Source organism: Calypte anna, chromosome Z (genome assembly GCF_003957555.1).
Source record: "Calypte anna isolate BGI_N300 chromosome Z, bCalAnn1_v1.p, whole genome shotgun sequence".
Lineage (NCBI taxonomy): Eukaryota > Metazoa > Chordata > Aves > Apodiformes > Trochilidae > Calypte > Calypte anna.
In genome coordinates, this window is record NC_044274.1 from 16262120 (window position 1) to 16275071 (window position 12952).

General features: G+C 36.4%; 1 protein-coding gene across 1 annotated transcript in view; it reads right to left on the minus strand.

Moving 5' to 3' along the window:
- Positions 1 to 239: 239 nt before the first annotated feature.
- The window catches only part of FGF10 (fibroblast growth factor 10), a 56730-nt gene continuing 44017 nt past the window's right edge, over positions 240 to 12952 (minus strand). The window contains exons 2-3 of the mRNA XM_008502938.1: positions 2785 to 2888; positions 240 to 508 (exon numbers count right to left, since the gene is read on the minus strand). Of these exons, the coding sequence (XP_008501160.1) occupies positions 311 to 508; positions 2785 to 2888 (302 nt within the window). The 3' untranslated portion in view covers positions 240 to 310. The remainder of the gene's footprint in view (positions 509 to 2784; positions 2889 to 12952) is intronic.

Genomic DNA, 12952 nt, shown 5'->3' on the forward strand with positions numbered 1-12952 from the left:
AGATAATTCAACAGATTGTCTCATGTCCCTTAAGTTCAGTTGCAGAGATTAAAAAAAATTGTTCACACTGGCAATAACTTTCATCCCCTTTGATCCAGCTTATATCTTGATTATAAGATATGACATGGAACTAAATAAAGTATGTCATGTGCCAGCAATGAGTACAAAACCTTCAAAGGCTTCCCCTGCTCTCTTTTCAAACAAGCAGATGTCTGCACTATTTCTTTGCATTTACTCTTCAAGGGGATTACCAAATATTCTTGACATAACAGCCTTTGGTTCAGCTGCATCAATAAAATAGTTCCTTCATCTATGCCATTACTACCATTGGAAGAAAGTGAGCTGAAGTGTTTTTCCTCCTTGTTTTCTGTCCTCTCTTTGTGGCCCCCCTTCCATTCAGGGCCACAAACATCTGCCTTCCATTGTGCTTCCAATTCAAGGACGCATATGTGTTATACCCATTTTCTTCTATTCTTTCCTTCAGTTTGCAATCACTATTAAACTCCTTCTGTTAAAAGAAGAAAAAAATTACACAAATTCAGAATAAACATAATCTTTCAGAGTTCCAGCATACCGCAGGTAAACATTTTCTAAAAATGTTTTGGATAATTTCTCCTATCTGCCAAAATCTTATTTCGTTAAAGAAATCACATGAGTCTTACTATTGAATAAGGAGTTTGCTCTCTCATTCTAACCATATCAGTCATATGGAAAAACCTTCGATAAACAGAGAAATAGTTTCGACCCATTTCCCAGTTACAGAATTGCACTTGAATCCAAACTTTTATCTCCATTCTTAGATAATATAGAGAATAGTAGATGATATGATGTTTGGATACTGGAGACATTCTGAATGTTATTCCAAGATTACTTCACTCATTTGAAAATGAGCAGTCTAACCCTGCACCCACATCTATTCCGCACATGATTAAGGGTGTTTTTACAATTTTTATTGATTCTGGTTTTTGTATCTATCTACAAGCTTTCATGCAGCAATAATACAAATCTGTGAGTCTTTGGAGGATGGGAAAAATAATAACAGAAACATTCTTGAAATCTCTGAAGTATTATGAGTATGTTCTGATAAGTCATTAAGTTGTGATTTTATGATGTGAATACTGAAACATTATCTCAGCTGGAATCAAGAAAAAAGGCTTTCAAGATTCATATTCTCCTGTCAACACTGTGTCTAATACACTATGAATTACTGAATCCTATGGTAGCATTTTCCACCTATGGCACACAAAAGCTTCTTCAACAACTACTGCGTCTGTGGGAATGGGGTGGACTCTCATCATTCCAGTCACGGCTAACAGCTTGGATAGAAAAACTTATCTCAGGCTTTGGGATGACCCATCAAAAATGACAGTTAAACACAGTAAACTGAGATGTGTGATTTAAGCTAACATCTTCATATATGTAGAGAAACTTTCCAATGATCTGTGGGTACAGTTTAACTGACAAATGGTAACACTGTCAGCGAGTCAGTATACTCTTACACCTCTCCATGGTGCAGGACTGAACACTGATGGTCCTCTATTTCTGACCAGTGTAACCCTAGAAGTAAAAATCCACATTTACAAGGGTTCAAAAACCATTTATCTGTTCTGATCTTTCCTCACTGTGATTCTTCAACACTGCCCAGGATTTTAAAACGTCTGAGGTAACCTTTTGATCCAGCAGTGGCTAGCCACAATGCAGATGAAAGAGGACTAAACCCACTCCAAAAAATGCTTTAAAAACAGGGCTAAATGACTCCAAGCCCCTTAAGTCTTAGTTGAGACTGGCATTATTTTAATCTCAGCAGAGGTAGGACACTTCGTTATGTTGCCCAAGGATAAACCCAGCCTCAGTACCTTCTTGTGACCTGTTCTCGTTGAAGCCTAAGGATGATCAACATAATGACCAATCTGAATATTGGCTCATAATCTTTCTAGATTATTTGATTAAGTTTACTTTTTCTGTCAGCTCAGACTCATTTGAATTGGCAAAAGGTTGCAAAATTGCAAACCACATCAGGTGTAAAACCAGAACAATCTGGTGTTTGTGTAAAAATGTGGATATATGGGGAACCCTTGGAATAATTATTCAGATTGATAGATCGTATTACTTCATATTAAAAATGTTCGGATAGTTACTGGGGATTTTTTTGTTTGTTTGTTTCACTTTCTCCCCCCAGTAACCCCAAACTTTCACAAATACAAATGGAGTATACATAATTTTCAAGTGACACTCAAATTCTTTTCAGTCAAGGCTTATCTATCTGCTGATATATGAGGCTATACTTCTCTGTACTCCCCACATTTATTGTGTTTTAACTAATATGGTTAATTTAAAGATGGCTACTCTAGAAATCTTCGTGGAAGTTCTAGTTTGATAACTTGATGTATCTGTTCTATCAGCTGAAGTTTCCAAGACTTGAGGTACATTTCATCCCCTCCCAGAATTACTTCTAAATGTGACTGTACTGCAAAAAATGAGGGGAAAAGAGCCTTGAAGACTAAATTTTGTAGGACCCTCTCCACTGGCCACTATCTAATAAGACACATGACTGCAGCAATAAACACGATAAATCTGAGGAGCTGCTACAGTATAATATGACCTTAGCAAACAACAGGGAACTTGTGGAGAAGGGACCTTTTTTTTACCAGGGGATGAAATTTTGGTGAACAGGTCATTTCAGCTCTAACTAGTAGTAATACACAGACAAATGACATTTTCAGTTGTTTAGACAGTAAACTACTGTAACTACTCCAATCCTTTTAGAAGGTAAAAAATACTTACAGAGCCGTAGACTTTTCCTTTCTTGTTCATGGCTAAATAATAGTTGCTCTTAACAGACTTAACTGCCACAACTCCAATTTCTACAGATGTTATCTCCAATATACCTAAAAAATAAAAATTGAGCTATTTAATAATTTCATTAGAGGACAATAGAAAAGACAATAAACCTGAATATTAATAAAATTCTAACATTCAGAACAATCTGACCAATGAACTTGAGCAAAATTTTTCTAAACCATTGCAAAAATATACATGAACATTGTTTCAATTAATGTTTCCTTTGCTAACCCCACATTTTAAACACCATAAATACTGAAACATCTACATTCTTCTTATGATAGATTTTACAAAAATTTATTGGAAGAGACATGTGAACCAAAGCATTAAATTAAATCTGTTGCACATGTCAATAGAATGTTAGATTTACTCCAGTCTTCAAAACAAGTGGTAAACTATTTATTCCTTGTAGGACATTTAGATAAACTATATCTCTTGGCTGCATCAAGCTGATAAATTCACTCTTGGCAAGTGTGTTGACATTTTGGGATATAGTAAGACTAATCTTAAGAGACACATTTTCGGATATCAGAAACATTTTGCTCTGTTTGTAATAAATACAATTAATTTTTTTGCTAAAAATAAACTTGATGCTATACTGAATGTCTCAAAGGACCAATAATGGGAGGCAGAACATTTCATCTGTGTTTCCTGCCCAAGATCATACTGATTTGTAAAAGTTACTAAAACATTTATAGTTACTTTAGAGATTGCTTTTCAGCTATTCTAGTGTAACTATGTTTTATGGACATAATTTCTTAATACAGAGTAAATAGGACTCTAATAAATAACTTCTAATTTATTTATCTAGATAGTATGTCTAAATAGTATGTGCAAATTTCATTAATGGACATTAACGAAGGCAGAACAATAGCCCACCTAACTCAGTGGTCACAAATAGGGAATCTACAGGAGGGGTCAATGTGTTGAGAAACTGTAAAGGTCATCCCTAGACTAAGCCAACACATAATGTGATGAATAGATCATCTGAGAATGCATTGATGTGTTACTGCCTGCTTAAATGAAAAAAAAAAAAGAAAAAGGGAATCTGCTATAATATTGTTCCTAAGTATTTTTTATGAGTTTCATTTGATCATGGTAGGACTGGAAAAACCATGGTTTTTCATTTAAAGATTCCTTATGGCAACTGCACATCAACTGAAGCCAATAATGTAACTTTTTTTTTTTTCTAGAAATGATGATTTGCTATCCTTGAAAACAGAACGCAGTCTTTTTAGAGCATGGAACTGTGTGGAATTCTGTGTGCAAAAAAAGTAAGAAGGAAGTTCCTTTACTGTATTTTTAATGAAAATAATTGCTTTATATATAATGCAAAGGCCACTCTATATGGCCATTGAACAGGTCTATGCAGCTCAGGAGTGAGGGTGTTACTTGATCCATGACTAGAAGTAGAGGCTTTGATGCTATCTGAGCAGTGATTGTGAATCAAGCATGAAAAAAGTAGTAGCTGATTTTTATCAGAAAGCAAAATGTTTACAGATATGAAGAAGAGCGAATATCAAACTAGACAATTTAACATTAAATACTTCCTTTGGTTGTCAGGAACAGAGAGCTGACCTTCCCTGAATGATTTTTAACATACATCAAATTCTATACTTATATAGACTACATAAATTTTATATGAAGATTTATAAATTCTAGTGCAATTACCAGACTTTTTGTGTCTACTTGGAAAGAAACACTGGTTTGGTAACAGCTACAAGGTGTATAGTCTTTTTATAAGAAAGACTTCAGTGCGAGCTGCAATATAAACCACAGTAGGTCCAGGATCTAGTAAAATCCTTCAGAAAATGGACCATACTAAACTAGAAAAAAAAAAAAAAAAAAAAAAAAGTTATATCCTAATGAGAGATGAAAGTGGAGTGGTCTTTTGTTTAAATACTGCTATCAGAATACAAATATAGAAGTTGATAAACAAAAATCGTAGAATCTTAGGAAAGTTTGGGTTGCAAGGGACATTAAAAGTCATCTAGTTCCAACCTTCCTGCATCAGCAGGGACAACTTCCACTAGATCAAGTTGCTCAAAGCCCCATCCAGCCTGCCTGGAACACTCCATTTGCATATCAAGGAAAAATCAAAGTAGCTTTCTTGATTTTCTGTGAACATATTAATACAGAGCAGTATTTTTTAATATTTTGCTTCCATGGGGTATATCCTTAATAATTTGTGCTCAAAATCACACAGACTTAAGTGGTGTGCCTTTAGGTTGTGTAGACGACAAGCTATTACATGGTAAGAATATGGTGGAAACACTGCTTATTGCAGGAGTCACATGTTTTTTTGGATTTTCTATGTGAAAAGGTGGTAAGAAGAATTTAATTAATCCTTGTTACCGAAATTACTTGCTGGAGCCTGAACTGTGGCACCAGTAACACATGGCAGATTCCATTTCTAACAGCAGGAACAACAAAAAATAACAAGTATTGATATTTATATTGACATGGAGCAAACTGAGACATATTTTGTCATGTTATAACAATAACACCACATTAAACTATTTCAATTATTATTGAATTAGCCCATTTTAAAGTGTTTTACTCTTGAGTGATGAAGGTACACTTCTCTTTAGTGAAATATCAACATTAAAGTAACAGAAGTATTCATATCATAATGAAAATATAGTTGTTATTTTTTTCCCTGGTAAAGTTTTTTTTGCAATTTCTCACTCCACTATATTCCTAGTGGTGCAGCTGAAAGGTGGTCACAAGGAGAAATGCAACTGCATTTATATCACATCCACAGTAACTAGGTAGATTATACCTAGTTATGCTATTTGACTGAAGCCAGATGTTTATCAGTTTGATCTCATTATTAATGATGCTGGATTTATTCACAGTGGGTGTGTTTTGTGTATTTGGAAATTGGAAAATATATGGTTTTCAGAGAGAAAAAATGTTCAGAGACAATTTTACATATTCTGATCTCTGCAGTATTTTTGAGGGAGGAACATTTTAATGATGTTTATTCTTTCAAAAGGAATTTTCCTTAAAGGGACTTAATTTTGCTAAAACACCACTACTCTCTGTACACCACTACACCCTGGAGACTTCACTGAAGTTACATGAGTTACAAGAACAGAACTAGATTTTTACTAGATAGCAAACTATTCAGTATTATTCACAGATTTTCACAGGAAAAGATTCTCTCATGAGTTTGATAGAAAAAATACTGATAGAAATTAGAATCTTTCATAGGTGTCAGTGATGTAGTCACAAATTTCATCAAGAGAACACCAACTCAGGGATCTAAAAGCAGATATGTATGATTTTCAGAACTTTGAAACAGACTAGATTTAAATCAAATTAATCTGATGTAAGGGCAAAAATATGTATTTGATTATTTTTGAGTCATTATTAAATTAAGCAGGAATGTATATAAGAAAAAAAAAAGAAATTGAGACATACAACATGAAGCTTAAAAATGTACTGTTTTCACTACCTAATGGAACTGACCTTTTCAAGGGCACGTTTAAATTTTTTTTTCCAGGAGGATTATATAGAAGAGTCATAAGACATAGTTGAACTTCTATGGGTCTCAAGATTAACTCTGTAAAATTTGGTATTCTTCAAATGCTGCAAGCTAGGAGGTAAAGCCTGTGTGTAGCCATAGGCAATATGTCTGAAAGGTAACTAGACTACTGTGGGTACTCCATTGGCCTTGGTTAGGAAAGGTAGTCTTGACAGATGACTGTGCTCTGACACATTAAAAAATGAAATTCTATGACCTTCCAGGTAGCCTGTTCCACTATGTACAATGTTATAAAGATCTTCTAGTATCCAATTGAAATGGCATTCCTTTAATTTGACCCCATTAATATCTGTTTAAAAGGTATATTAAAATTACAAAGTTTTTTGGTTTTTTTGTTTTGATTTGTTTTTTTCTTTGCAGAAACCTTTTACATATGCAGGAGTTATCATACCTACCTATGTGATACTGAATTTTTCTCCCTAAACAAGCTCAGTTTTCCAACACTATCCTTAAAGCCTTCATGTGTTCTAGACCTTTGAACACTACTGTTTCTTGTGCCCACAGCATGGATATAATACTATTACTGAAATATATTGAAATGTGGATACATGAAGGCCACAGTGTTCCTAATGCAAGCCAGGATGCCATTGGCCTTCTTGGCCATCTCTGCAAACTGCTGGCTCATATTAAGTTGACTGTCAACTGATACACCCATGTCCCTTTCCAGCTTACAGCTCTCTAACCATACTTCCCCAAGTCTGTAACTTACCATGGGGTTGTTGTGACCCAGATGCAAGACCTGGCATTTGGCCTTGTTAAACCTCATACAATTAACCTTAGCCTATTGGTTCAATCTTTCCAGGTCCCACTGTAAGGCTTCCCTACCCTCCAGCAGATCGACACAACCACTTCGTTTGCTGTCATCTGCAAATTTACTGAGGATGCACTCAATCCCCTCATCCAAATCATTAATGAACATATTAAGGAAAAGAGGCCCCAGCACTGAGCCCTGGGGCACACCACTCATGACCAGTCACCAGCCAGATTTAGTTCCATCCACTCTTTCAGCCCAACCATCCAGCCAACTTTTTTATCCAGTGCAGAGTATACTTATCCAAGCCAAGTGCCAGAAGGTTCTGAAGAAGAATTCTGTGAGAGACAGTGTCAAAAGCTTTACTAAAGTCCAGATAGACAATGTTCACAGCTCTTCCCTCATCCACTAGGTGAGTCATCTTGTTGTAGAAAGAGATCAGGTTAGTAAGACAGGACCTACCTTTTGTGAAACCAAGCTGACAGGGCCTGATCACCTGTTTGTCTTGTATGTACCATGTGATGATACTCAAGATGACAAGCTCCATAACCTTTCAACTGACAAGTCTGTAATTCCCTGGATCTTCCTTTCAGCCCTTCTTGTGATGGGCATTACATTTGCTAGTATCCGGTCCACCAGGACCTCCTCAGTTGTCCAGGACTGTTGATAAATAAATGGAGCGTGGCTTGGTGAGCACTTCTGCCAGCTACTTTAGTACACTTGGTTGGATCCCTTCTGGTTGCATAGACTTGTGCACATCTCTGTGGCACAACAGGGTACTGATCATTTCCTCCTAGACTATGGGGGCTTCATTCTGCTCCCCATCTTGGTCTTCCAATTCAGGGAGCTGTACCCTTAGGGAGCAATTGGCATTGACAAAGATTGAGATTAAATGAGCACTCAGCAGTTCAGCTTTTTCCTTGTCCATGGTCACAAGTTTCCCTTCCACGTCAAGTAGAGGGAGCTCCCTAGCTCTTTCTTTTTGTTATTTATGTATTTATAGAAACTCTATTATCTTTAATGACACTAGCCAGATTTAATTCAAACTAAGTTTTGGCATCTAATTTTCTTCCTACATATCTTCGTAGCAACTTTTTACCCTTGCCAGGTTGCCTGCCCTTTCTCCCATAGCCAATAGACTTTCCTGTTTTTTTCTGAGTTCTCCCCAAAACTCCTTGTTTAGTCTGGCTGGTCTTGTACCACACTGGCTTGTTTTAAGATGCGCAGGTACAGTTTGTTCCTGTGCCTTAGGGATTTCCCTCTTGATGATTGTCCAGCCTTCCTCAACTCCTTTGTCCTTGAGGATGTTATCCCAGGGAATGCCACCGAGCAATCTCCTAAACTTACCAAAGTCTGCCCTTCAGAAGTCCAAGGAGGAAGTTCTATTGACCTCCCTCCTAACTTCACCAAGAATTGAAAACTCAATCATCTCATGGTCACTTTATCCAAGATGAACACCAACCTTTACATCTCCCACTAGTCCCTCTCTGTTCACAAAGAGTAGATCTAGCAATGAGCTTTTCCTAGCTCTCTCCATCACCAGCTGTGTTAGAAAGTTGTATTACACACACTCCAAGAATCTCTGGGACTGCTTCCTGTCTTCAGTATTATATTTCCAGCAGACATTTTATAAGTTGAAGTGTCACAAAAAAACAAGAGGAAGCAAATCTGAACCCTTACGCAGCTGCTTATAGAACACTTAATCAACCTCCTCACCCTGGTTGGGTGATCTATTCAGATGCAGAATGAGTCTGTAAAGGCTTGGCCAACCTATGCAATATAGCAAGTAAATTATATAAAAAACCCCCAAAACATACAACAAAAAACAACCCAGACAAAACCTACAACTTGTTTTCATCTTGTTCTTTCTCTATTCCAACCAATGATAGCTTCTCTTTGGAGCTAATGGTTTTTTTCCTGTGAAGATTGAAAAAAAAAGGCATTTCAACATAATTTTTGTTATGTTTCTTGTATCTAATTTTGTACCATTTCTTGGACTCAGACATTTCTGTCCCTTAAAACATTTCACTCTAAGGTAATATGTAAAGTAAATAATTACCACATTATAATGTGACTTGTAATTAGGCTTGATAATAATCACTAAAAAAAAAAAAATTTTTTTGTGGGAATTCTCATTAGTAATTACTCGTCTCTAGTTCCACAATTTTTAGGAACTTGCAGAGAAAATAAAACAATAAAATTTTAAAAATTTCCTGTGACCTCCAGCATGGTTTTAAAGTGGATAGCACACTATGATTTTACAGATATATCTCTGTAAACTTAAACAATTACAACTAATCCCCTTTGACCAGTTCCACTGTAAAAGCATAGTTTTCAATACCCAAACTATTTTCAACTAATTTCAGTTAGAAACACTAATTTCAGTTAGAAACATGTTGAATATCAACTTGATACGTGCCCTGTGGCTATGCATGTGCTGTCTTCATGGCATATTAACAATAGAAACTAAATATTTTTAACTTACATAACTATATTTTTATCATTTTAGAGGTGGTCATTACATAAAGGACAAGGCAGCAGAAAGATGTTTTGCTCCGCACAGAAGGAGTGTAAAAAATGCAAGTGAAAAATTGTACTTACATAATTTAGTACACTAATTCTAAATGTCATGTTTTAATAAAAATGCTAGTAAATAATATGAAACAAAAATTTAAAAAATATCCTAGAACTTGAATGAAGTTATGTCAAACAATTTGTTAGGAAAGACATTTTGACCAAGCATCAGATGTATTCTCAACATGTATTTTCAACTGCAGTTTATTCAAATACTCCCTGCAATAACAATCACAGGATTCAGGAACAAAATTCAACTTGTTTGCAGTGTGAGGCCATCATCACTTTTCTGGAGCTGTGTCACTTATGTAATATGTTTTTAAAATGTATTTAAAAGTCTGTAATCATAGTTGCAGTCCTGCAACTCTGTAAAGGAACTAACTTGCATCTTCCCTCTTTCAGAGATTACTTCATGAACACGTCACGCCTCCTTTCCTTGCCTTCTGTCTGCAGAAGTATCGCATATGAAGAGTGAATTCCCCTGAAGGAAATGTGATGGTAACTGAGAGTTTCTAAAAATTTTCCATTTTCCCAACTGGTGACAAGAAGCTGCTGGGCTTGTGAAGGCAGCTGTTTCTCTTGATGGGTAACTGGAGAGAGAGGAACTTGATAACTTTTCTCTGAACTGACTTTTCAGAAATTTGCTTTGTGCACCTTTCAGGGAGCTTCTCTGAAGGGATACCTTTGCCTGGCATTGACTTGGATCAAGAAAAGTTTGTGATAAGACATAACACTAAAGATTTGATGGTTCAAAAATGTGGGATTAGTAGGTGGCTTGAAGAAGGGTGGTTTGAAGAAATGAGAAGACTGGTTTGATGTAGTCTTGAAACAATGAAATTGTAGGCTACTGACTCTGTTTCCACTCTGTTTTACCATTTACACCCATGCAAAGCAAGTTTAAAACATCTCAAATGAAAAGTTAGTCTGTTATTCTTGTTTTGAGTAAGAATTATTGATAAGAGAAAGAGGAAGATGGTGGAGTAAAAGAGAAAAAAAACCTGGGAAACCACCCTCCATAGACCAAATGAACAGAAGAGTGGCAGACGTAAGGTGAAGAGTTTTAACCCTCCCCTGCTCTAGATTCTTTTCCCTGCTTCTGTGCTGAAGTACACCAGCCCTCCCAATGTAACTGCTTGTGGAGTACCACTATAAACAAAATCATTGGAATGATCTGGCTTGGAAATAACTCTCAATAGGAAACAAATCAGTCTAAAACCCTAAGGACAAAACAATCCAAATTTTTGCAGTAATTTCTAGTAGTATATGTTTTCTAGACGTCCTTTTGCTCTTTTTCTGGTCTCTTTCCATTTGGATAATTTTTTTGAAGTGAGGTGCCCCAGGCTGGACCAATGTTCTAACTAAGGCCTGATGGGTACCTGAATTGAGTAGAAAGATTACTTCATTTGTTTATAAGGAAACTCAGATCCCATTCCAAATCCTAATCGAAACTTGGCAGTCCAGATATGTTTCCATTTAGTAGACAGCACCAGGCACTCAGGATTTCTGCCAAATCTTAGATTTCTAGGACTCCACAGAAACACACAGGAGAATGGAAAGCTTATAAGAGACTAGTACAGCTCAGTTAATTTTCTCAGGGTTGTGCAGAGCTGCATTTTTCAATGAGTAGAATCTTGAGCTTTCTTTCACATTTATGATAATTTAATTCACCTTCTGTATTTTACTGTTTGTGTAAGTTTCAATGTGAATAACTGAAAATTGAAAGAAGCTGGATGTAGTTAAGGCTGTTCTATTTCTCAACCTTCCTAACACACAAGGAAGGGATAATATATAGGCAATAGCACTGCAGAAGAAACAGTCAAAATATATGATGGCTGCCAGAAGTAGCTGTCCATCACCTGCAATCTCAGGAAAGGCAGATTTTCACTGTTCAGGCAGAAAGCTGCTGCTCAGTCACGAGCTTCTTGCAGATACAGAACAACATTTGCAAATGGGGCACAAATTTTAATTAAATGGAGCCAATCACTATTTATGCACTGACAGATATAAACAGATGAAAGTGAGCTTAGGTTCTAATGCCACTAGAGTATGTACAAACAGATGAAAAAAAGGTACCTCTGTGAGATGCTGTATGGAAGTTACAAGACTTTGAAAATTCAGTGTTCTGCAGATGGTTTCGGCTACTTGTCTGTCAACAAATGTTATCCAAAAGACAGGTTTGTTGCCTCCTCCTGAGACTCTCTGACACATAGGGTAGCTGTTGTTCTAGCTAAGACTGCTCAGCTGCACATCACAATGAGACAGCAGTTTCTTTCAACAGTTATATTTAACTTTGAGTCTCTATTTGTTCTTATGGTGGATCTCGACTCCCCATTGTGTGAGACAACACAACTGAAAAAATGTGGTCTCTCATTTGCCAGTCTCAAATACTTATCTTCTTGTGGCAGGTAGGAAACAAAAGGCCACTTAAAAACTTTGTAATGTGCAAGGCACAGTCTGTGATAGGTAAAGATCCTTTCCTAAAGCTGCATGGACATATTGGTAAAATGAAAAAAACACAAATTTCTACAGGCTCCTCTTTAAGGAATCCTACGTAGATACAGTACCAAACAGTACACTTCTATTGCTATGCTTCTCTGAAAAAAAGGATGTTTTACTCTTTTCCCTGCAAATCAGAAAGCTACCAAACACACTAATTCACCACATCTATTAGCTGTTGGTTGTAATGGTTTATGTTTGCCTCCGCCTCACACAGGAAAAAGCAATCCATGGTATTTTAAAATATGGGATCCACATGTTTATAATGCAAGATTACCCCTGCACAGCTATACTGATCACTCTTTTTCACGAAAATATCTGTGGTGGCAATGACTCATCAAGACTTTCAGAAGTTTGCAATGCTACAAATGCTCCTAATATTGCTTGGTCACAATAACTTTTTAAAAGGAAACTATAACAACTGTGGCAACAGAATGAACAACTGAGAAGCATAGGTTAGGGCAGCTTTATGGTAAGGGTGATCAGTATGAAGAAAACATCTGCAAACCGCATTTCAGTATACCTTAAAATTCCTGAATGTTGTTTGCCCCTTGTAGTTTTTTTTGTCTCCACAGATTCTTTTTCTAACCAACCTGGATGTGACCAGATAAAATGCAGGTCTGTGACCCTAATGCCTGTATTTACATTGTTTGGGTCAATGTAGTGTATGATTAAAGATGATCAGTCATCTGTCTGTGAGTAACTTATAAGACCAGTGCATACCTTGCAGACAAACTACT